Source organism: Kogia breviceps, chromosome 4 (genome assembly GCF_026419965.1).
Source record: "Kogia breviceps isolate mKogBre1 chromosome 4, mKogBre1 haplotype 1, whole genome shotgun sequence".
In the NCBI taxonomy this organism is placed as follows: Eukaryota; Metazoa; Chordata; class Mammalia; order Artiodactyla; family Physeteridae; genus Kogia; species Kogia breviceps.
The window spans coordinates 115,301,238-115,322,826 of record NC_081313.1 but is presented as its reverse complement, the minus strand read 5'-3'; the positions used below and the strand labels follow the sequence as shown (position 1 = coordinate 115,322,826).

General features: G+C 37.9%; 1 protein-coding gene across 14 annotated transcripts in view; it reads left to right on the top strand.

The window, feature by feature from the left end:
• Positions 1 to 21,589, top strand: part of FAM13B (family with sequence similarity 13 member B) — an 89,416-nt gene that overhangs the window by 50,785 nt on the left and 17,042 nt on the right. For all 14 annotated transcript variants that reach the window (XM_067031697.1, XM_059061242.2, XM_067031696.1 and 11 more), the window contains 3 exons: positions 17,605 to 17,669; positions 19,832 to 19,880; positions 20,327 to 20,474. In XM_067031697.1, coding sequence (XP_066887798.1) covers positions 17,605 to 17,669; positions 19,832 to 19,880; positions 20,327 to 20,474 — 262 coding nt within the window. The remainder of the gene's footprint in view (positions 1 to 17,604; positions 17,670 to 19,831; positions 19,881 to 20,326; positions 20,475 to 21,589) is intronic.

Here is a 21,589-nt window from a genome sequence, read left to right as displayed (position 1 = left end):
CTCAGTAAACGGCAGTTTCTCCTTCCACATGTATAGGCCAAAAGCCTTGGGTCGTCCTTGATTTCTTTCTTACTGTACGTCTAGTCCGTTACAAAGACCTATTGATTGTACCTTCGAAGTTTGTATAGAGTCTGACCATTTTTAGTGTTTCCATTGCCATCACACAGGTCCAATCATTTCACTTAGATTCATACAGCCTCCTAACTGATCTTCTCTTTTCTACCCTATGGTCTATTCTGAGCAGCAGCCAGAGTGATCCTTTTAAAATGAAAATTACATAATGTCAGTTCTCATCTCAGAACCTTCCAGTACCATCTAGGTATAAAAATATAGCAATAGGCAGTAGGGAAACATGGACTGATGGACAGTTATTATTGAGACAATTCAGTCTTAAGGTGCTGTCTGGATTGCTATTTGCCCACATATCCCTATGGCTTGTTTCCTCATCTGATCCTGCATATTTTTCCTCAGTTTTACCTTCCCAGGCCAAATCTCATTACTCTATGTATTAGCAGGCCTTCTCACTGACCTGCCTCCATCTAGTCTCTGAACTTTTTGTCCTTCTTCACTGTCTTCCCCCCTTACCCCTTAATAGTTCTGTCACCATTGCACATTTCTGTTGTTAGTTTGTTTCCCATCATTAGACTGTAAACTTCATGAGGGCTGAGATTTTCATCTGTTTTGTTTATTATTACATCCCCATTATCTAGAACACATAGTATGTATTCATTAAGTATTTGTGGAATATATGACCAAACAAATAAATGTCACCTGGCAGATCGTAGGCAACTCAGTAGATTTGCTGAATGAAGTTGGTGTATTAGTTACTTTAAGAAAGCAGGAATTCTTTTTCTTTTTTAAGAGACTATTTTTAGAGGTGTTTTAGGTTTACGAACAAAATTGAGAGGGAGGTACAGAGATTTCCCATATATTCCCTGCCCCCACATATGAATAGCCTCCCCCATTATCAACATCACTCACCAGAATGGTACATTTCTTACCAAGAGTGAACTTAACACTGACATACCATAATCATTCAAAGTCTAGTTTACCTTAGGGTTCATTCTTGGTGTTGTCCATTTCATGGGTTTGGAAAAATATATAATATACCGGGTTTTTAAACTGTGCTCTGCCTGTTCATACCCCATCCCACCAGCAACCACTGATCTTTCTATTGTCTTTATAGTTTTGCCTTTTACAGAATGTCATATAGTTGGAATCACATAGTATGTAGCTTCAGATTGGCTTCTTTTACTTAGTTATGTGCATTTAAGGTTCCTCGGTGTGTTTTTTGTGGCTCGATAGCTCATTTTTTTTTTAGTGCTGAACAGTATTCCATTGTCTGTATGTACCACAGTTTATTTCTCCATTTACCTACTGAAGGACGTCTTGGTTGCTTCCAAGTTTTGACAATTATGAATAATGCTGGTATAAACATCTGTGTGCAGGTTTTTATGTAGACTTAAGTTTTTAACTATTTTGGGTAAATACCAAGGAGTGCAATTGATGGATCATACAGTATGAATTTTGTAAGAAACTGCCAACTGTCTTCTGAAATGTCTGTAACAATTTGCATTCATACCAGCATTGTATTAGCATACCTAATGCTCTCTAACCTCACCAGCATTTGGTATTGTCAGTGTTCCAGATTTTGGCCATTCTGATAGGTATGTAGTTGTATCTCATTGTTTTTTAATTTGCATTTCCCTGATGACATATGATGTGGGGTCATCTTTTCATATGCTTCTTTGCCATCTCCTATATAAAGAAGTGTATCTTCTTTGGTGAGAAGTCTTTTTTTAAATTGGGTTTTATGTTCTTGTTATTGAGTTTTAGTTCGTTCTTTCTTTTGGCTGTGCCACGCCGCTTGCAGAATCTTAGTTCCCCAACCAGGGATTGAACCCCGGCCCCTGCAGTGAAAGTGCCAAGTCCTAACCTCTGGACCACCAGAGAATTCCCTGGTGAGAAGTATTTTAAGGTCTTTGGCCCAGCTTTCAATTGGGTTGTTTCTTTTTTTTTTTGAATTTTTGAATTTTATTATTTTTTTTATACAGCAGATTCTTACTAGTCATCCATTTTATACATGTTAGTGTATATATGTCAATCCCAGTCTCTCAATTCATCCCCCCCACCACCCCACCACCAGCCGCTTTCCCCCCTTGGTGTCCATATGTTTGTTCTCTACATCTGTGTCTCAAGGGTTGTTTCTTATTATTGAGTTTTAAGAGTCCTTTGCTTTTTTTGTATAACAGTCCTTTATCAGGTGTGTCTTTTGCGAAGTATTTTCTTCCAGTCTGTGGCTTGTCTTCTAATTCTCTTGATATCAAATTTTGCGGAGCAGAAGATTTTAATTTTAGTGAAGTCCAGCTTATAAGTTACTTGTTTTATGGATTGTGTTTTTGGAGGTGTATCGAAAAAGGCATCACCGGGCTTCCCTGGTGGCACAGTGGTTGAGAATCCGCCTGCCGATGCAGGGGACACGGGTTCGTGCCCCGGTCTGGGAAGATCCCACATGCTGCACAGCGGCTGGGCCCATGAGCCATGGCCACTGAGCCTGCGCGTCCGGAGCCTGTGCTCCGCAATGGGAGAGGCCACAACAGTGAGAGGCCCGCGTACCACACACACACAAAAAATAATAACAAAAAAAATAAAAAGGCATCACCATTCCCAAGGTCATCTAGGTTTTCTCCTGTGTTATATTCTAGGAGTTTTATAGTTTGTGTTTTACATTTAGGTGTATGATCCATTTTGAATTAATTTTTGTGAAGGGTGTAAGATCTCTGCCTAGATCCATTTTTCTGCATGTGGGTGTCCATTTGTTCCAGTTCCATTTGTTGAAGAGACTATCGTTGCTCCATTATATTGCCTTTGCTTTTTGGTCAAAGATCAGTTGGCTATACTTATGGGGGTCTATTTCTGGGCTCTCTGTTCTGTTCCATTAATCTCTTTGTCTATTCTTTCATCAGTACCACACTGTCTTGACTACTGTTCCTTTATATTAAGTCTTTAAGTCAGGTAGTATCAGTCCTCCAACTTTGTTCTTTTCCTTCAGTATTGTGTTGGCTGTTCTAGGTCTTTTACCTCCCCCCATAAAGATTAGAAGCAGTTTGTTAATATCCGTAAACAACTTGCTGGGATTTTTTTTTTTTTTTTTTTTTTTTTTTGCGGTACGCGGGCCTCTCACTGTTGTGGCCTCTCCCGTTGCGGAGCACAGGCTCCGGACGCGCAGGCTCAGCGGCCATGGCTCACGGGCCCAGCCGCTCCGCGGCATGTGGGATCTTCCCGGACCGGGGCACGAACCCGTGTCCCCCGCATCGTCAGGCGGACTCCCAAACACTGCGCCACCAGGGAAGCCCCTTGCTGGGATTTTGATTGGGATTGCATTGAATCTGTACATCAAATTGGGAGGAACTGACATCTTGACAATATTGAGTGTTCAATCCATGAAAATGGGATATCTCTGTATTTATTTAGTTCTTTGATTTAGTGCCTAAGAGTTCTGTAGTTTTTCTCATATAGATCTTTTTTAAAAAATTAATTTAAAAGTTTTTTGGCTGCTTTGGGTCTTGTTGCATGTGAGCTTTCTCTAGTTGCAGTGAGCAAGGGCTACTTTTTGTTGCGGTGCACGGGCTGCTCATTGCAGTGGCTTCTCTTGTTGCAGAGCACAGGCTCTAGGCGCATGGGCTTCAGTAGTTGCAGAACGCAGGCTCAGTAGTTGTGGCACGTGGGCCCTAGAGTGCTCGGGCTTCAGTAGTTGTGGTGCATGAACTCAGTAGTTGCGGTGCACAGGCTCTAGTGTGCGTGGGCTTCAGTAGTTGTGGTGCACAGGCTCAGTAGTTGCGGTGCATGGGCTTAGTTGCTCTGCAGCATGTGGGATCTTCCCGGACCAGGGCTCGAACCTGTGTCCCCTGCATTGGCAGGTGGATTCTTAACCACTGTACCACCAGGGAAGTCCCCCTCATATAAATGTTATACCCAAATATTTCACTTTTTTGGGTGCTAATGTAAATGGTATTGTGTTTTAATTTCAGAATGCAGTTGGTGTATAGGAAAGCAATTGACTTTTATTAACCTTGTATCCTTCGACGTAATAATCACTTATTAGTTCCAGGAGATTGTTTTTGTTAATGCTTTCAGATTTTCTACATTACATGGACAATCATGTCGTATGTGAACAAAGATAGTTTTATGTCCGCCTTCCCAATCTGCTAACCTTTTTTCCCTTCTCTTGCCTTACTGTATTAGCAAGGACTTCTAATACAGTGTTGAAAGGGAGTGGTGAGAGGTGACATCCTTGCCATATACCTGAACTCAGAAAATTTATAGAGTTTCTCACCAATAAGTTTGATGTTAGGTGTAGGTTTTTTGTAGACAGTCATTATCAAGTTGAAAAAGTCCCCTCTGTTCCTAGTTTACTAAGAGTTTTTAACATGAGTGAGTGTTAGATTTTGTCACATGCTTTTTCTGCATTTCTTGATAAGATCATGTGATTTTTCTTTTTCAGCCTGTTGATGATATATGATTTTCAAATGCTGAGCCAGCCTTACATACCTGGGATAGATCCTACTTGGTTGTTGTTCATAGTTCTTTTAATAGTTTTTTAGGTGCTTGATTAGCTAATATTTTGTTGAGGATTTTTGCATCTATATATTTTTTCTTTTTATTGGAGTATAGTTGCTTTACAATGTTGTGTTAGTTTCTGCTGTACAATGAAGTGAATCAGCTATATGTATACATTAATTCCTTCACTATGGACCTCCCTCCCACCCCTCCACCACTATCCCCCCATGTAGGTCATCACAGAGCACTGAGCTATACAGCAGGTTCCCTAAATATCTGTTTTGCACATGGTAGTGTATATATGTCAATCCTAATCTCCCAGTTCCCTCCCTGTGTCCACACCACAAGTCCGTTCTCTATGTCTGCATCTCTATTCCTCCCCTGCAATAGGTTCATCTGTACCATTTTTCTAGATTCTACATATATGTGTTAATATACAATATTTGTTTTTCTCTTTCTAACTTAATTCACTCTGTATGACAGACTCTAGGTCCATCCACATCTCTACAAATGACCCAATTTCGTTCCTTTTTATGGCTAATATTCCATTGTATATATGCACCACATCTTCTTTATCCATTCATCTGGTGATGGACATTTAGGTTGCTTCCATGTCCTGGCTATTGTAAATAGTGCTGCAGTGAACATGTGAGTACATGTGTCTTTTTGAATTATGGTTTTCTCAGGATATATGCTCAGTAGTGGGATTGCTGGATCATATGGTAATTCTATTTTTAGCTTTTTAAGGAGCCTCCATGCTGTTCTCCGTAGTGGCTGTAACAATTTACATTCCCACCAACAGTGCAGGAGGGTTCCCTTTTCTCCACACCCTCTCCAGCATTTTTTGTTTGTAGATTTTCTGATGATGCCCATTCTAACTGGTGTGAGGTGATACCTCATTGTAGTTTTGATTTACAGTTCTCTAATAATTAGTGATGTAGAGCATCTTTTCATATGCCTCTTGGCCATCTATATGTCTTCTTTGGAGAAATGTCTATTTAGGTCTTCTGCCTATTTTTTGATTCGGTTGTTTGTTTTTTTGATATTGAGCTGCATGAGCTGTTTATGTATTTTGGAGATTAATCCTTCGTCCATTGATTCGTTTGCAAATATTTTCTCCCATTCTGAGGGTTGTCTTTTTTTTTTTTTTTTTTTTTTTTAGTGGTATGTGGGCCTCTCACTGCCGTGGCCTCTCCCGTTGTGGAGCACAGGCTCCGGACATGCAGGCCCAGTGGCCATGGCTCACGGGCCCAGCCGCTCCACGGCATGTGGGATCCTCCTGGACTGGGGCACGAACCCGTGACCCCTGCATCAGCAGGCGGACTCTCAACCACTGCGCCACCAGGGAAGCCCTGAGGGTTGTCTTTTCGTCTTGTTTATGGTTTCCTTTGCTGTGCAAAACTTTTAACTTTAATTAGGTCCCATTTGTTTATTTTTGTTTTTATTTTCATTACTCTAGGAGGTGGGTCAAAAAGGATCTTCCTGTGATTTATATCCAGGAGTGTTTTTTCCAATGTTTTCTTCTAAGAGTTTCATAGTGTCCAGTCTTAAATTTAGGTCTTTAATCCATTTTGAGTTTATTTTTGTGTATGGTGTTAAGGAGTGTTCTAATTTCATTATTTAATATGTAGCTGTCTATTCCCAGCACCACTTATTGAAGAGACTGTGTTTTCTCCATTGTATGTTTTTGCCTCCTTTGTCATAGATTAGTTGACCATAGGTGTGTGGGTTTATCTCTGGGCTTTGTTTCCTGTTCCATTGATCTATATTTCTGTTTTTGTGCCAGTACCATACTGTCTTGATTACTGTAGCTTTGTAGTATAGTCTGAAGTTGGGAAGCCTGATTCCTCCAGCTCCATTTTTCTTTTTCAAGATTGTTTTGGCTATTCGGGGTCTTTTGTGTTTCCACGCAAATTGCAAAATTTTTTGTTCTAATTCTATGAAAAATGCCATTGGTAATTTGGTAGGGATTGCATTGAATCTGTAGATTGCTTTCAGTAGTATAGTCATTTTCACAATATTGATTCTTCCAATCCAAGAAAATGGTATATCTCTCCATCTGTTTATGTCATCTTTGATTTCTTTCATCAGTATTTTATAGTTTTCCGAGTACATGCCTTTTGCCTCCTTAGGTAGGTTTATTCCTAAGTATTTTATTATTTTGTTGCGATGGTAAATGGGATTGTTTCCTTAATTTCTCTTTCTGATCTTTCATTATTAGTGTATAGGAGGAATGCAAGAGTTCTTTGCATTAATTTTGTATCCTAAAACTTTACCAAATTCATTGATTAGCTTTAGTAGTTTTCTCGTGGCATCTTTAGGATTTTCTATGTATATCATGTCATCTGCAAACAGTGACAGTTTTACGTATTCTTTTCCAATTTGTATTCCTTTTATTTCATTTTCTTCTTTGATTGCTGTGGGTAGGACATCCAGGACTATGTTGAATAAGACTGGCTAGGGCTTCCCTGGTGGCACAGTGGTTAAGAATCCACCTGCCATTGCAGGGGACACAGGTTTGAACCCTGGTCCGGGAATATCCCACAAGTCATGGAGCAGCTAAGCCCGTGCACCACAACTACTGAGCCTGTGCTCCAGAGCCTGTGAGCCACAGCTACTGAAGCCCGCATGACTAGAGCCCATGCTCCGCAACAAGAGAAACCACCGCAATGAGAAGCCCATGCCCCGCAATGAAGAGTAGCCCCCGCTCGCCGCCACTAGAGAAATCCCATGCGCAGCAACAAAGACCCAATGCAGCCAAAAATACATAAATAAAATAAATAAATAAAGAGTGGCGAGAGTGGACATCCTTGTCCTGTTCCTTATCTTAGAGGAAATGCTTTCAGTTTTTCATCCTTGAGAATGATGTTTGTTGTGGGTTTGTTGTATATAGCCTTTATTATGTTGAGGTAGGTTCCCTCTGTGCCCACTTTCTGGAGAGTTTTTATCATAAATAGGTGTTGAATTTTCTCAAAAGCTTTTTCTGCATCTATTGAGATGATCATATGGTATTTCTTCTCCAATTTGTTAATATGGTGTATCACATTGATTGATTTGCATATATTGAAGAATCCTTGCATCCCTGGGATAAATCCCAGTTGATCATGCTGTATGATCCTTTTAATGTGTTGTTGGATTCTGTTTGCTAGAATTTTGTTGAGGATTTTTGCGTCTGTGTTCATCAGTGATGTTGGGGTATAATTTTCTTTTTTTGTGATATCTTTGCCTGGTTTTGGTATCAGATTGTTGGTGGCCTCATAGAACAAGTTTGGGAATGTTCCTCCCTCTGCAATTTTTTGGAAAAGTTTGAGAAGGATAGGTGTTAGCTCTTCTTTAAATGGTTGATACAATTTGGCTGTGAAGCCATCTGGTTCTGGACTTTTATTTGCTGGAAGATTTTTAATTACAGTTTCAATTTCATTACTTGTGATTGGTCTGTTCATATTTTCTAATTCTTCCTGGTTCAGTCTTGGAAAGTTGTACCTTTCTAAGAATTTGTCTGTTTCTTCCTGGTTGCCCATTTTATTGGCATTTAGTTGCTTGTAGTAGTCTCTTATGATCGATCCTTTGTATTTCTGCAGTGTCAGTTGTAATTTCTCCCTTTTCATTTCTAAATATGTTGATTTGAATCCTCTCCCTTTCTTTCTTGATGAGTCTGGCTAAACGTTTATCAGTTTTGTTTATCTTCTCAAAGAGCAAACTTTTAGTTTTATTGATTTTTGCTATTGTTTTTTTTTGTTTCTATTTCATTTATTTCTGCTCTAATCTTTGTGATTTCTTTCCTTCTACTAACGTTGGGGTTTTTTTTTTTGTTCTTTCTCTAGTTGCTTTAGGGGTAAGGTTAGATTGTTTATTTGAGATTTTTTTTTGTTTCTTGAGGTGAGGTGGAATTGCTATAAACTTCCCTCTTAGAACTGCTTTTGCTGCATCCTATAGGTTTTGGGTTGTAGTGTTTTCATTGTCATTTGTTTCTATGTATTTTTTTATTTCCTCTTTGATTTCTTCAGTGATCTCTTGTTTATTTAATAGCATATTGTTTAGCCTCCATGTGTTTGTGTTTTTTACAGTTTTTTTCCTGTAATTCATTTCCTTTTTTCTTTTTTAAACATCTTTACTGGAGTATAATTGCTTTACAATGGTGTGTTAGTTTCTGCTTTATAAAAAAGTGAATCAGCTATACATATATATATATATATATATTCCCATATCTCCTCCCTCTTGCGTCTCCTTCCCACCCTCTCTATCCCACCCCTCTAGGTGGTCACAAAGCACTGAGCTGATTTCCCTGTGCTATGCGGCTGCTTCCAAGTAGCTATCTGTTTTACATTGGTAGTGTATATATGTCCATGCCACTCTCTCACATCATCCCAGCCTGCCCTTCCCCCTCCCCGTGTCCTCAAGTCCATTCTCTACGTCTGTGTCTTTATTCCTGTCCTGCCTCTAGGTTCTTCAGAGCCTTTTTTTTTTTTTTTTTTTTTAGATTCCATATATATGTATTAGTATACTGTATTTGTTTTTCTCTTTCGGACTTACTTCACTCTGTATGACAGACTCTAGGTCCCTTCACCTCACTATAAATAACTCAATTTCGTTTATTTTTATGGCTGAGTAATATTCCACTGTGTATATGTGCCACATCTTCTTTATCCATTCATCTTTCGATGGACACTTAGGTTGCTTCCATGTCCTGGCTCTTGTAGATAGAGCTGCAGTGAACATTGTGGTACATGATTCTTTTTGAATTATGGTTTTCTCAGGGTATATGCCCAGTAGTGGGATTGCTGGGTCGTATGGTAGTTTTGATTTTTAGTTTTTTAAGGAACCTCCCATACTGTTCTCCATAGTGGCTGTAACAATTTACATTCCCACCAACAGTGCAAAAGGGTTCCCTTTTCTCCACACCCTCTCCAGCATTTATTATTTGTAGATTTTTAAATGATGGCCATTCTCACCAGTGTGAAGTGATACCTCTTTGTAGTTTTGATTTGCATTTCTCTAATGATTACTGATGTTGAGCATCTTTTCATGCGTTTGTTGGCAATCTGTATATCTTTGGAGAAATGTCTATTTAGGTCTTCTGTCCATTTTTGGATTGGGTTGTTTTCTTTTTCATATTGAGCTGCATGAGCTGCTTGTAAATTTTGGTGATAAATCCTTTGTCAGTTGCTTCATTTACAAATATTTGCTCCCATTCTGAGGGCTGTCTTTTCGTCTTGTTTATGTTTTCCTTTGCTGTGCCAAAGCTTTTAAGTTTCATTAGGTCTCAGTTGTTTATTTTTGTTTTTATTTCCATTTCTCTAGGAGGTGGGTTAGAAAGGATCTTGCTGTGATTTATGTCATAGAGTGTTCTGCCTATGTTTTTTTTTCTTTTTAAAATTTTATTTATTTATTTATTTATGGCTGCGTTGTGTCTTTGTTGCTGCGCGCGGGCTTTCACTAGTTGCTGCGAGCAGGGCTACTCTTCCTTTTGATGCGTGGGCTTCTCATTGCAGTGGCTTCTCTTGTTGCAGAGCATGGGCTCTAGGCACATGGGCTTCAGTAGTTGTGGCACATGGGCTCAGTAGTTGTGGCTCACGGGCTCTAGAGGTCATGCTTAGTAGTTGTGGAGCATGGGCTTAGTTGCTCCGCGACATGTAGGATCTTCCCAGGCCAAGGCTCAAACCCTTGTACCCTGCTTTGGCACGCAGATTCTTAACCAGTGTGCCGCCAGGGAAGCCCTGCCTATGTTTTCCTCTAAGAGTTTTATAGTGTGTGGCCTTACATTTACGTCTTTAATCCATTTTGAGTTTATTTTTGTGTATGGTGTTAAGGAGTGTTCTAATTTCATTATTTAATATGTAGCTGTCTATTCCCAGCACCACTTATTGAAGAGACTGTGTTTTCTCCATTGTATGTTTTTGCCTCCTTTGTCATAGCATAGGTGACCATAGGTATGTGGGTTTATCTCTGGGCTTTGTTTCCTGTTCCATTGATCTATATTTCTGTTTTTGTGCCAGTACCATACTGTCTTGATTACTGTAGGTTTGTAGTATAGTCTGAAGTCAGGGAGTATGATTACTGCAGTTCCGTTTTTTTTCCCTGATGACTGCTTTGGCTCTTCGGGGTTTTTTGTGTCTCCATACAAATTTTAAGATTTTTTGTTCTGGTTCTGTAAACAGTGCCATTCATGGGACTTCCCTGGTGGTGCAGTGGTTAAGAATCTGCCTGCCAATGCAGGGGACACGGGTTTGTGCCCCGGTCCGGGAAGATCCCACATGCCGTGGATTGGCTGGGCCTGTGAGCCATGGCGGCTAAGCCTGCGCATCTGGAGCCTGTGCTCCACAACAGGAGAGGCCACAACAGTGACAGGCCTGTGTACCGCAAAAAAAAAAAAAAAAAATAAAAATAAAAAATAAAAAAAGTAAGATATAGGGTCTGTGTAATGGTTTTTCATGGTCCCCAAAACCTTCATATTTAAGAATGTAAAGTTATATTCCAGAGCATAAAGGTTGCTGAAGTCTGATTTCTAGGTCATTGCTTCTTACACTGTGGGTCCCAGGACCTCTTTATACTCTTCAAAATTGCTGAGGATCCCAAAAAGCTTTTGTTTACATAGGTATATCTATTGATATTTAGTATATTAGAAATTAAAAGTGAGCAATTAAAATGTTTATTAAATTACTTAAAAACAACAATAAACTCACTCAAGATAACATAAATAAGGTTTTTTTCTTCTTAATAAAAACAGCTTTTTCTTTTTGGTTTAAACTATGAGGATATTTATTCACTTATTTTCAATATTTAAATTTTTTAAAATTTTATTGTTTTGTACAGCCGGTTCTTATTAGTCATCAGTTTTATACACATCAGTGTGTACATGTTAATCCCAATCTCCCAATTCATCACACACACACACACACACACACACACACACACACACACACACACACACACCCTGCCGCTTTTCCCCCTTGCTGTCCATATGTTTGTTCTCTACATCTGTGTCTAAATTTCTGCCCTGCAAACCAGTTTATCTGTACCATTTTTCTAGTTTCCACATATATGCGTTAATGTACGATATTTGTTTTTCTCTTTCTGACTTACTTCACTCTGTACAACAGTCTCTAGATCCATCCACGTCTCAACAAGTGACCCAATTTCATTCCTTTTTATGGCTGATATTCCATTGTATATGTACCACATCTTCTTTATCCATTCATCTGTCAGTGGGCATTTAGGTTGCTTCCATGACCCAGCTATTGTAAATAGTGCTGCAATGGACATTGGGGTGCATGTGTCATTTTGAATTATGGTTTTCTCTGGGTATATGCTCAGTAGTGGGATTGCTGGATCATATGGTAATTCTATTTTTAGCTTTTTAAGGAACTTCCATACTGTTCTCCATAGTGGCTGTAACAATTTACATTCCCACCAGCAGTGCAAGAGTGTTCCCTTTTCTCCACACCCTCTCCAGCATTTTTTGTTTGTAGATTTTCTGATGATGCCCATTCTAACTGGTGTGAGGTGATACCTCATTGTAGTTTTGATTTGCATTTCTCTAATAACTAGTGATGTTGAGCAGCTTTTCATGTGCTTCTTGGCCATCTGTATGTCTTCTTTGGAGAAATGTCTATTTAGGTCTTCTGCCCATTTTTGGATTGGGTTGTTTGTTTTTTTAATATTGAGCTGCATGAACTGTTTATATATTTTGGAGATTAATCCTTTGTCCGTTGCTTCGTTTGCAAAAATTTTCTCCCATTCTGAGGGTTGTCTTTTCGTCTTGTTTGTAGTTTCCTTTGCTTTGCAAAAGTGAGTTTCATTAGGTCCCATTTGTTTATTTTTTGTTTTTATTTCCATTACTCTAGGAGGTGGATCAATAAAGATCCTGCTGTGATTTATGTCAAAGAGTGTTCTTCCTATGTTTTCCTCTAAGAGTTTTATAGTGTGCAGTCTTACATTTAGGTCTCTAATCCATTTTGAGTTTATTTTTGTGTATGGTGTTAAGGAGTGTTCTAATTTCATTCTTTTACATGTCACTGTCCAGTTTTCCCAGCACCGCTTATTGAAGAGACTGTCTTTTCTCCATTGTATATCCTTGCCTCCTTTGTCATAGATTAGTTGACCATAGGTGTGTGGGTTTATCTCTGGGCTTTCTATCCTGTTCCATTGATCTACATTTCTGTTTTTGTGCCAGTACCATATTGTCTTGATTACTGTAGCTTTGTAGTATAGTCTGAAGTCAGGGAGTCTGATTCCTCCAGCTTGTTTTTTTCCCTCAAGACTGCTTTGGCTATCCGCGGTCTTTTGTGTCTCCATGCAAATTTTAAGTTTTTTGTTCTAGTTCCATTAAGCAATACCATTGGTAATTTGATAGGGATTGCACTGAATCTGTAGATTGCTTTGGGTAGTGTAGTCATTTTCACAATATTGATTCTTCCAATCCAAGAACATGGTATATCATGGTATCATCTGTTGGTATCATCTTTAATTTTTTTCATCAGTGTCTTACAGTTTTTTGCATACAGGTCTTTTGTCTCCCTAGGTAGGTTTATTCCTAGGTATTTTATTCTTTTTGTTGCAGTGGTAAATGGGAGTGTTTCCATAATTTCTCTTTCAGATTTTTCATCATTAGTGTATAGGAATACAAGAGATTTCTGTGCATTAATTTTATACACTGCAACTTGTTCTGGTGGCATCTTTAGGATTCTCTATGTATAGTATCATGCCATCTGCAAACAGTGACAGTTTTACTTCTTTTCCAGTTTGTATTCCTTTTGTTTCTTTTTCCTCTCTGATTGCCGTGGCTAGGACTTCCTAAACTATGTTGAATAATAGTGGTTAGAGTGGACATCCTTGTCTTGTTCCTGATCTTAGAGGAAATGCTTTCCGTTTTTCACCATAGAGAGTGTTGTTTGCTGTGGGTTTGTTGTATATGTCCTTTATTATGTTGAGGTAGGTTCCCTCTGTGCCCACTTTCTGGAGAGTTTTTATCATAAATGGGTGTTGAATTTTCTCAAAAGCTTTTTCTGCATCTATTGAGATGATCATATGGTATTTCTTCTTCAGTTTGTTAATATGGTGTATCACATTGATTGATGTGCATATATTGAAGAATCCTTGCATCCTTGAGATAAATCCCACTTGATCATGGTGTATGATCCTTTTAATGTGTTGTTGGATTCTGTCTGCTAGTATTTTGTTGAGGATTTTTGCGTCTACATTCCTCATTGATATTGGTTTGTAATTTTCTTTTTTTGTAGTATCTTTGTCTGGTTTTGGTATAAGGGTGATGGTGGCCTCATAGAAAGAGTTTGGGAGTTTTCCTTACTCTGCAATTTATTGGAAGAATTTGAGAAGGATGGGTGTTAACTCTTCTCGAAATATTTGATAGAACTCACCTGTGAAGCCACCTGGTCCTGGACTTTTGTTTGTTGGAAGATTTTTAATCACAGTTTCAATTTAATTGCTTGTGATTGGTCTGTTCATATTTTCTGTTTCTTCCTGGTTCAGTCTTGGAAGGTTATACCTATCTAAGAATTTGTCCATTTCTTCCAGGGTGTCTATTTTATTGGCGTGGAGTTGCTTGTGGTAGTCTCTTAGGATGCTTTGTGTTTCTGCGGTGTCTGTTGTAACTTCTCTTTTTTCATTTCTAATTTTATTGATTTGAGTCCTCTCCCTCTTTTTCTTGATGAGTCTGGCTAATGGTTTACAAATTTTATTTATGTTCTCAAAGAACCAGCTTTTAGTTTTATTGATGTTTGCTATTGTTTTCTTTGTTTCATTTATTTCTGCACTGATCTTTATGATTTCTTTCCTTCTGCTAACTTCGGGTTTTTTAAAAATTTATTTATTTAGTTTTGGCTGTGTTGGGTCTTTGTTTCTGTGCATGGGCTTTCTCTAGTTGTGGCAAGCGGGGGCCACTCTTCATCACAGTGCGCAGCCCTCTCACTATCGCGGCCTCCCTTGTTGCGGAGCACAGGCTCCAAACGCGCAGGGTCAGTAGTTGTGGCTCATGGGTCTAGTTGCTCCGCGGCATGTGTGATCTTCCCAGACCAGGGCTCGAACCCGTGTACCCTGCATTAGCAGGCAGATTCTCAACCACTGTGCCACCAGGGAAGCCCTAACTTTGGGTTTTGTTTGTTCTTCTTTGTCTAATTCCTTTAGGTATAAGGTTAGATTGTTTATTTGAGATTTTTCTTGTTTCTTGAGGTAAGCTTGTATAGCTAGAAACTTCCCTCTTAGAACTGCTTTTGCTGTACCTCATAAGTTTTGGATCGTCATGTTTTCATTGTCATTTGTCTCTAGGTAGTTTTTTATTTCCTCTTTGATTTCTTCAGTGGTCTCTTGGTTGTTTAATAACGTATTGTTTAGCCTCCATGTGTTTGTGTTTTTTACGTTCTTTTCCCTGTAATTCATTTCTAATCTCATAGTGTTGTGGTCAGAAAAGATGCTTGATATGATTTCAGTTTTCTTAAATTTACTGAGGCTTGATTTGTGACCCAAGATGTGATCTATCCTGGAGAATGTTCCATGTGCACTTGAGAAGAAAGTGTAGTCTGCTGTTTTAGGATGTACTGTCCTATAAATATCAATTAAATCTATCTGGTTTATTGTGTCAGTTAAATCTTCTCTTTCCTTATTTATTTTCATTTTGGATGATCTGTCCATTGGTGTAAGTGAGGTGTTAAAGTCGCCCACTATTATTGTGTTACTGTTGATTTCCTGTTTTATAGCTGTTAGCAGTTGCCTTATGTATTGAGGTGTTCCTATGTTGGGTGCATATATATTTATAATTATTGTATCTTCTTGGATTTATCCCTTGATCATTATGTAGTGTCCTTCCTTGTCTCTTGTAACATTCTTTATTTTAAAGTCTATTTTATCTGATATGAATATTGCTACTCCAGCTTTCTTTTGATTTCCATTTACATGGAATATCTTTTTCCATCCCTTCACTTTCAGTCTGTATGTGTCCCTAGGTCTGAAGTGGGTCTCTTGTAGACAGCATATGTATGGGTCTTGTTTTTGTATCCATTCAGCAAGCCTGTTTCTTTTCATTGGAGCATTTAATCCATTCACATTTAAGGTAATTATCGATATGTGTGTTCCTATTACCATTTTCTTAATTGTTTTGGGTTTGTTTGTAGGTCCTTTTCTTCTCTTGTGTTTCCCACTTAGAGAAGTTCCTTTAGCATTTGTTGTAAAGCTAGTTTGATGGTGCTGAATTCTCTTAGCTTTTGCTTGTCTGTAACGCTTTTGATTTCTCCATCGAATCTGAAATGAGATCCTTGCCGGGTAGAGTAATCTTGGTTGTAGGTTCTTCCCTTTCATCACTTTAAGTATATCATGCCACTCCCTTCTGGCTTGTAGAGTTTCTGCTGAGAAATCAGCTGTTAACCTTATGGGGGTTCCCTTGTATGTTATTTTTCCTTTGCTGCTTTCAATAATTTTTCTTTGTCTTTAATTTTTGCCAATTTAATTACTATGTGTCTTGGCGTGTTTCTCCTTGGGTTTGTCGTCTGTGGGACTCTCTGCACCTCCTGGACTTGGGTGGCTATTTCCTTTCCCATGTTAGGGAAGTTTTCGACTCTGTAATCTCTTCAGATATTTTCTCGGGTCCTTCCTCTCTCTCTTCTCCTTCTGGGACCCATATAATGTGAATGTTGTTGCGTTTAATGTTGTCTCAGAGGTCTCTTAGGCTGTCTTCATTTCTTTTCATTCTTTTTTCTTTATTCTGTTCCACAGCAGTGAATTTCACCATTCTGTCTTCCAGGTCACTCATCCGTACTTCTGCCTCAGTTATTCTGCTGTTGATTCCTTCTAGTGTAGTTTTCATTTCAGTTATTGTATTGTTCATCTCTGTTTGTTTGTTCTTTAATGTTTCTAAGTCTTTGTTAAACATTTCTTGCATCTTCTCGATCTTTGCCTCCATTCTTTTTCCAAGGTTCTGGATCATCTTCACTATCATTATTCTGAATTCTTTTTCTGGAAGGTTGCCTATCTCCACTGCATTTAGTTGTTTTTCTGGGGTTTTATCTTGTTCTTTCATATAATACATAGTCCTCTGCCTTTTCATCTTGTCTATCTTTCTGTGAATGTGGTTTTTGTTCCACAGGCTGCAAGATTGTAGTTTTTTTTGCTTGTGCTCAAAAGCAGCTATTTTAAAAAATAGTTATTTTGAGGCATGGCATTGTTATACATATCTACAAGTCTTGTAATGTCTGTCTGACTTAACAGAAGTCAGCTGGATTCTCGTACCTGCTTCTGCATTCTCTCTGTTCTATAGGTTCTTTTGTTTCTAGTGCATGAGGCCAATTTAGCTTCACAGAGATATGTAGTTGGAAAAGAGAGAAGTATTTTAATAGCTTTTTACAGACTGTCTTTCATATTAAACAAAACTGCACAAGTGGTAGTTCCTTAAGAATCTAAGAAGATCAAAGCTTTTGTTGATTTCAGAGGTGATCATCAAAGACACTAAAAAGTTTACATAGTTTGAAGTAATGCACAAGACATTTGTTCTAGACTTGGTTGGTATTATTTTAAGGGAGGAATAAGCATGGGATTATGTCACTAAGCCCATTGGAAAATGCAGGGGCCTTCTCATGTGTTTCTGAGGTTCAGAGGTGTTATTTCAATTGTATGTAATAAAGGGATCTGGTGAACTACATGACTCCTCTGTTACCTACTAGGAAGTTAACCAGCCCATATGTTCATGGCTGAGGAGAAAGAGAAGTAGCAGACCATCATTTTCAGAGGAGAGAATTCTAAGGAAGGAAAAAGAATGTGATAGTAGTAGCAGTACCTATTGCCCACTGGGGTAGCAGGAAATGCAGGGTCCTCATTTTATACACTCACACAGAAACACACATAAGACTCGGGTTTTGAGGAAGATAAATTACTCTCTGTAAAAAGAGATGCTAACATCTATAGACTACTTTAAGTAGTAGTTAAAGAGGGGCATTTGACTAACTTATAATCTAATATCCTAATTTAGATTGGGAACTTCCTCTCATATGTAAGTGATGGGAACTCCATTAATATACGGTGGTGTGTTCTTTTTGTCAGACTGTAGGTATACTGTTAGAGCCATGCAGTGACCATGGTGATGGTGAAGATGGCTGTCTTGAGAGGTAAGCATTTTCTCTTGTTGTTGCTAATTAATTATTCATTTTGAGAATTGGAGTTCTTTACAGATTCTGGGGTGAATTTTTTAGATGAATCTATCCATTATAACATACATTTTAGATGATCCAAAAAAACAAATGTCTTTTTTTGATGGTAAGTATAAAGCATATTAAATGTCCATAAATATTCAGAGTAGATGCAGGTTCAGACAGACATTAGCTATAACTTGGAAAATGTTCAAAGGAAGAACACAGCTTTCTTGGAGACACTTAAAACTTTCAGCTGATTTGTAGAACAATTTGGGAGTTTATTGATATTCTGAATACATTTCAGGGAGTTAATTCATAGTCTTGGAACTATGGATAGCTAACTGAAAGTTTTTAACATAGTTGCATCAACAAATATGTAGGGATGTTTTTGTTCCCTTTCTAACTACTCCTCCATGTGTCCCAGTACAGTCCTATGCAGTTGGTGCTTGTTTAGGTCCTTGGCTAGCAGTAATGGAAAGGGGGATCCCTGAGGCAATGAGTATTTCAGCCATATGTAGTCCCCATAGTTACTTGATAGATAAAGTCCCTTTAAACAGAAGCTTTCTAGAATGTTTTAAAGTAGGTTTTGGGTGTCGTTACTCTTTTTATGACTCTTTAAGACATTGCTAAGAAGTGTGTTACAATTTTCTTCAGAATGATGATTTGATATTCTAAAAACACATTAGTAATGAAGTTGGAGACTAGATTGTAAATATTGAGAAGTCCCATACAACATTACTAATTTGCTGATAGCCTGTTGGCAAGGGTAAACTTGCATTAATGCCATTGTCTCTCTTAATTGTGGGTAGGAAACCTGTTCTCTGAGGGCACATAAATTCTTTGGAGCCATGTCTCTGGAGCGTCCCCATACTCTGAAGGTCCACAGATTTCCTGCTTACAGCAGTTCCTTGTGCTTCCTTTCAGGAGGCAGGAATGATCTTCTTCCAGCCCAGGGAATATTGGAGCTATGGGCTGAAGATAAAAGATTAACAGCATTAACAGGCATCCCCAGAATGATGACATCTGGATTTGGTAGAACAATAAGGATCATTTAGTGAGGACTCAATCTTTTTCAAGAAAGCTCTTTCCCCTTCAACTTATGTATAGGTTAGCAAACTTGTTTTTAGACCCAAAGATTTTCTTGGTTAAGTGGATTACATTTTGCATGTTTAACACTCAATGTTTCTCAAATTTAGGTGATTAGGTCTTTTAGTCTTGTTAGGGTAGAATTTAGCTCATCCCCCCATTTGCTCCCACTCTAAGCAAAAGAGGGCTTTTGCTTCCCAGGGAATTTAGTTTGTTTTTTATGCTCAGCAAGAATCCATATTTAGATCAAGACCTGTCTTCTTGCAGTTCTTTTATGCACACTCTTTTATGGCAGGGTAGGAGCAGCACCAGTGAGTATCTTTGTAAATTGCCACAGTGTCTTTGGGGAGGAGAACTTTCCCACAGTCGGCATATTGATAACCTTCTGTGATACTAGATACTGTGTTGACTGGTCAAATAGGTAGAGATCATTTGTGACAGCTTGCTTTAACACTTGTTCTAGATGGGGGTTAATTTTTATGGGGGAATAAGAAGTGAATTGAGATTTTATAAATTTCCTTTTTACACGTTACCATTGTATTTTTAGGAAGGAGAGGTTTAGAAGTAGTAACCTTGTTTTGATGGTAATAGAATACCATCAGATTTAAAATATAGGTACATAGCTATACCTTTAAAAAAAAATCTTTAAAAAGGAAAAAAATGTCCCAGAGTGGGAGAGAATAAAGTTATTTGGTTAAAACTAATATTTATTTTTATAAAATCTTTTCCATTATACATTCAGTTCTTTTGGTTTTTATTTATTGTGGATTATATTTTTCCTTTTAAAGTGTTTTTCTTTTGGGGGAGTGGCTGTGTAAAGGGGTGGTAAATGTTACTTAATTTTTCTAAACCTGAACTGATTCTGTGGATCTTTTCAGTAGTGTGTGATTTTCAAATAATAAGGCTCCAAAGAATGGGCATATGTCCAGTTGTTTTATGCCTTCACCCTGTAAATCCTAACTGTATGAGGAAGAGAGGAATCTAGGTAAGAAATATGCAATGATAGTAACCAATTTTTTCTTAAAAGACTAATAACTTTACTTGATTTTTAGGAAAGAATGTTTGTCATTTGACAGTGATAAATTGTCACACATCATTCTGGTAAGAATTATTTTTCTCTATGGTTCTTAAAAGTTCGACTAGGTTTAATCTACCAGTTATTGTATCTGACCTTTAACTCTTGGGTCTAATAGGTTTAAAGGGGATTGAAATGTAAATACTCTTACCAAATGTTTTACAGTTAAGCAGCAACTTGATTTGCCACTTTAGTTTTTTTGTTTGTTTTTGTGTTATTTGCCACTTTTGGTTACAAGAAACTTAGTTATGAAAACAGTTTTCTCAATTTAGGATCCAAACTTTGTCTTCCAGTAAGATGTATTATAAAACTGCACATTCGTATTTGAAAATAGTTTGAGTGGTAGGAGTGGGACAGTTAACTGTAGGCACAGTAAACTAATGAAGACTACACAAGGATATATGCTGGTTGTCTTTAAGCTGGTGTGAAAAGCTTCTTGGTTGTGAAATGTATTCTTTATTTTAAAATACAGGATTCTAGTAGCAAGATATGTGATTTGAATGCCAACACTGAATCAGAAGTGCCAGGAGGTCAAAGTGTTGGTGTTCAAGGGGAGGCAGCATGTGTCCAAATTCCACATTTAGATCTGAAGAATGTTTCTGACGGTGATAAATGGGAAGGTAATTTTACCCACACACATTATTTTCCTGATAATGCTATTTGTAACTGAAATTACCCAAGGCAGTAATGAGATTACTGCCCTTTTCTTAGCAACCTTATTCATTTTTATTTGATTCATATAAGAGTGAGTGACTATTTTTACTCAAATGCACTAATGAAATTATGGGGCAACTATCTCATTTGAACTAGAAGTTCTTATTTTTTCATTTGAATGATATCCATTAGCTCTGAAGATGGATGTTAAAACTGATGAAAAAACTAAAATCAAGGATAGGATTTTGTTAATTGTTAAACCAGGTGCTGTCTCCCAGTTTTTGAAAGTCTGGTATGTTAGGGCTTGGGGATCTCACCACTTTAAACAGAGGGCTTATGTATAGCTACCTTTTCTTTATAATCATCAGGAATACATTTAAAAAGAAATTATCTTCAAGGTTATTTGTAAGCACATATTGTACTGTATCCCTGTATCTCTGTGTTAGGTTATGAAGGTATGGGAGCAGGGTCCTAACAAATTTTACAAAGGAGAGAAATTTTAATTTTAATTTAAAAAGGCAAGCCACATGGGTATATGTATTTGTCAAAACTCAGCAGATGTATACTTAAGACTTGCGTTTCATTGTATGTAAGTTTTTTAATCAAAAGAAGCAAAAAGTATAAATAAATACTGAACTTCAGTGAATGATTTGCATGCAGAAGTGTTTATGGGGAAGTATACAGGTATCTACACTTTACTTTGAAATCCATGAAGAAAATAAGATGGTTAATGGAATGGGAATGTTATAAAGCAAGTATAGTAAAATGTTAATGGTAGAATCTAGGTGATTGGTATATAGATGTCTGTTTAAAATTCTCCCAACTTCGCTGTGTGTTTGTAAACTTTCAAATAAAATGTTGCAGTTGGGAGTGGAAGTAAGCAGCAAATTTGGATCCAGGAGGCCTCTGGATTATACACCTTCCTATGTAAAGAGACAAGGAGACCACTCAGAAATCTTAGTTATATATTTGTTCACTTGGATGAAGATCCCTTGGGAATCTCACCTTTGGCAAGTTAGCCAGTGACATACAGTAGCAATAATAAGAGGAATTGCAATGCCAATACCACCAACTCCTTTTG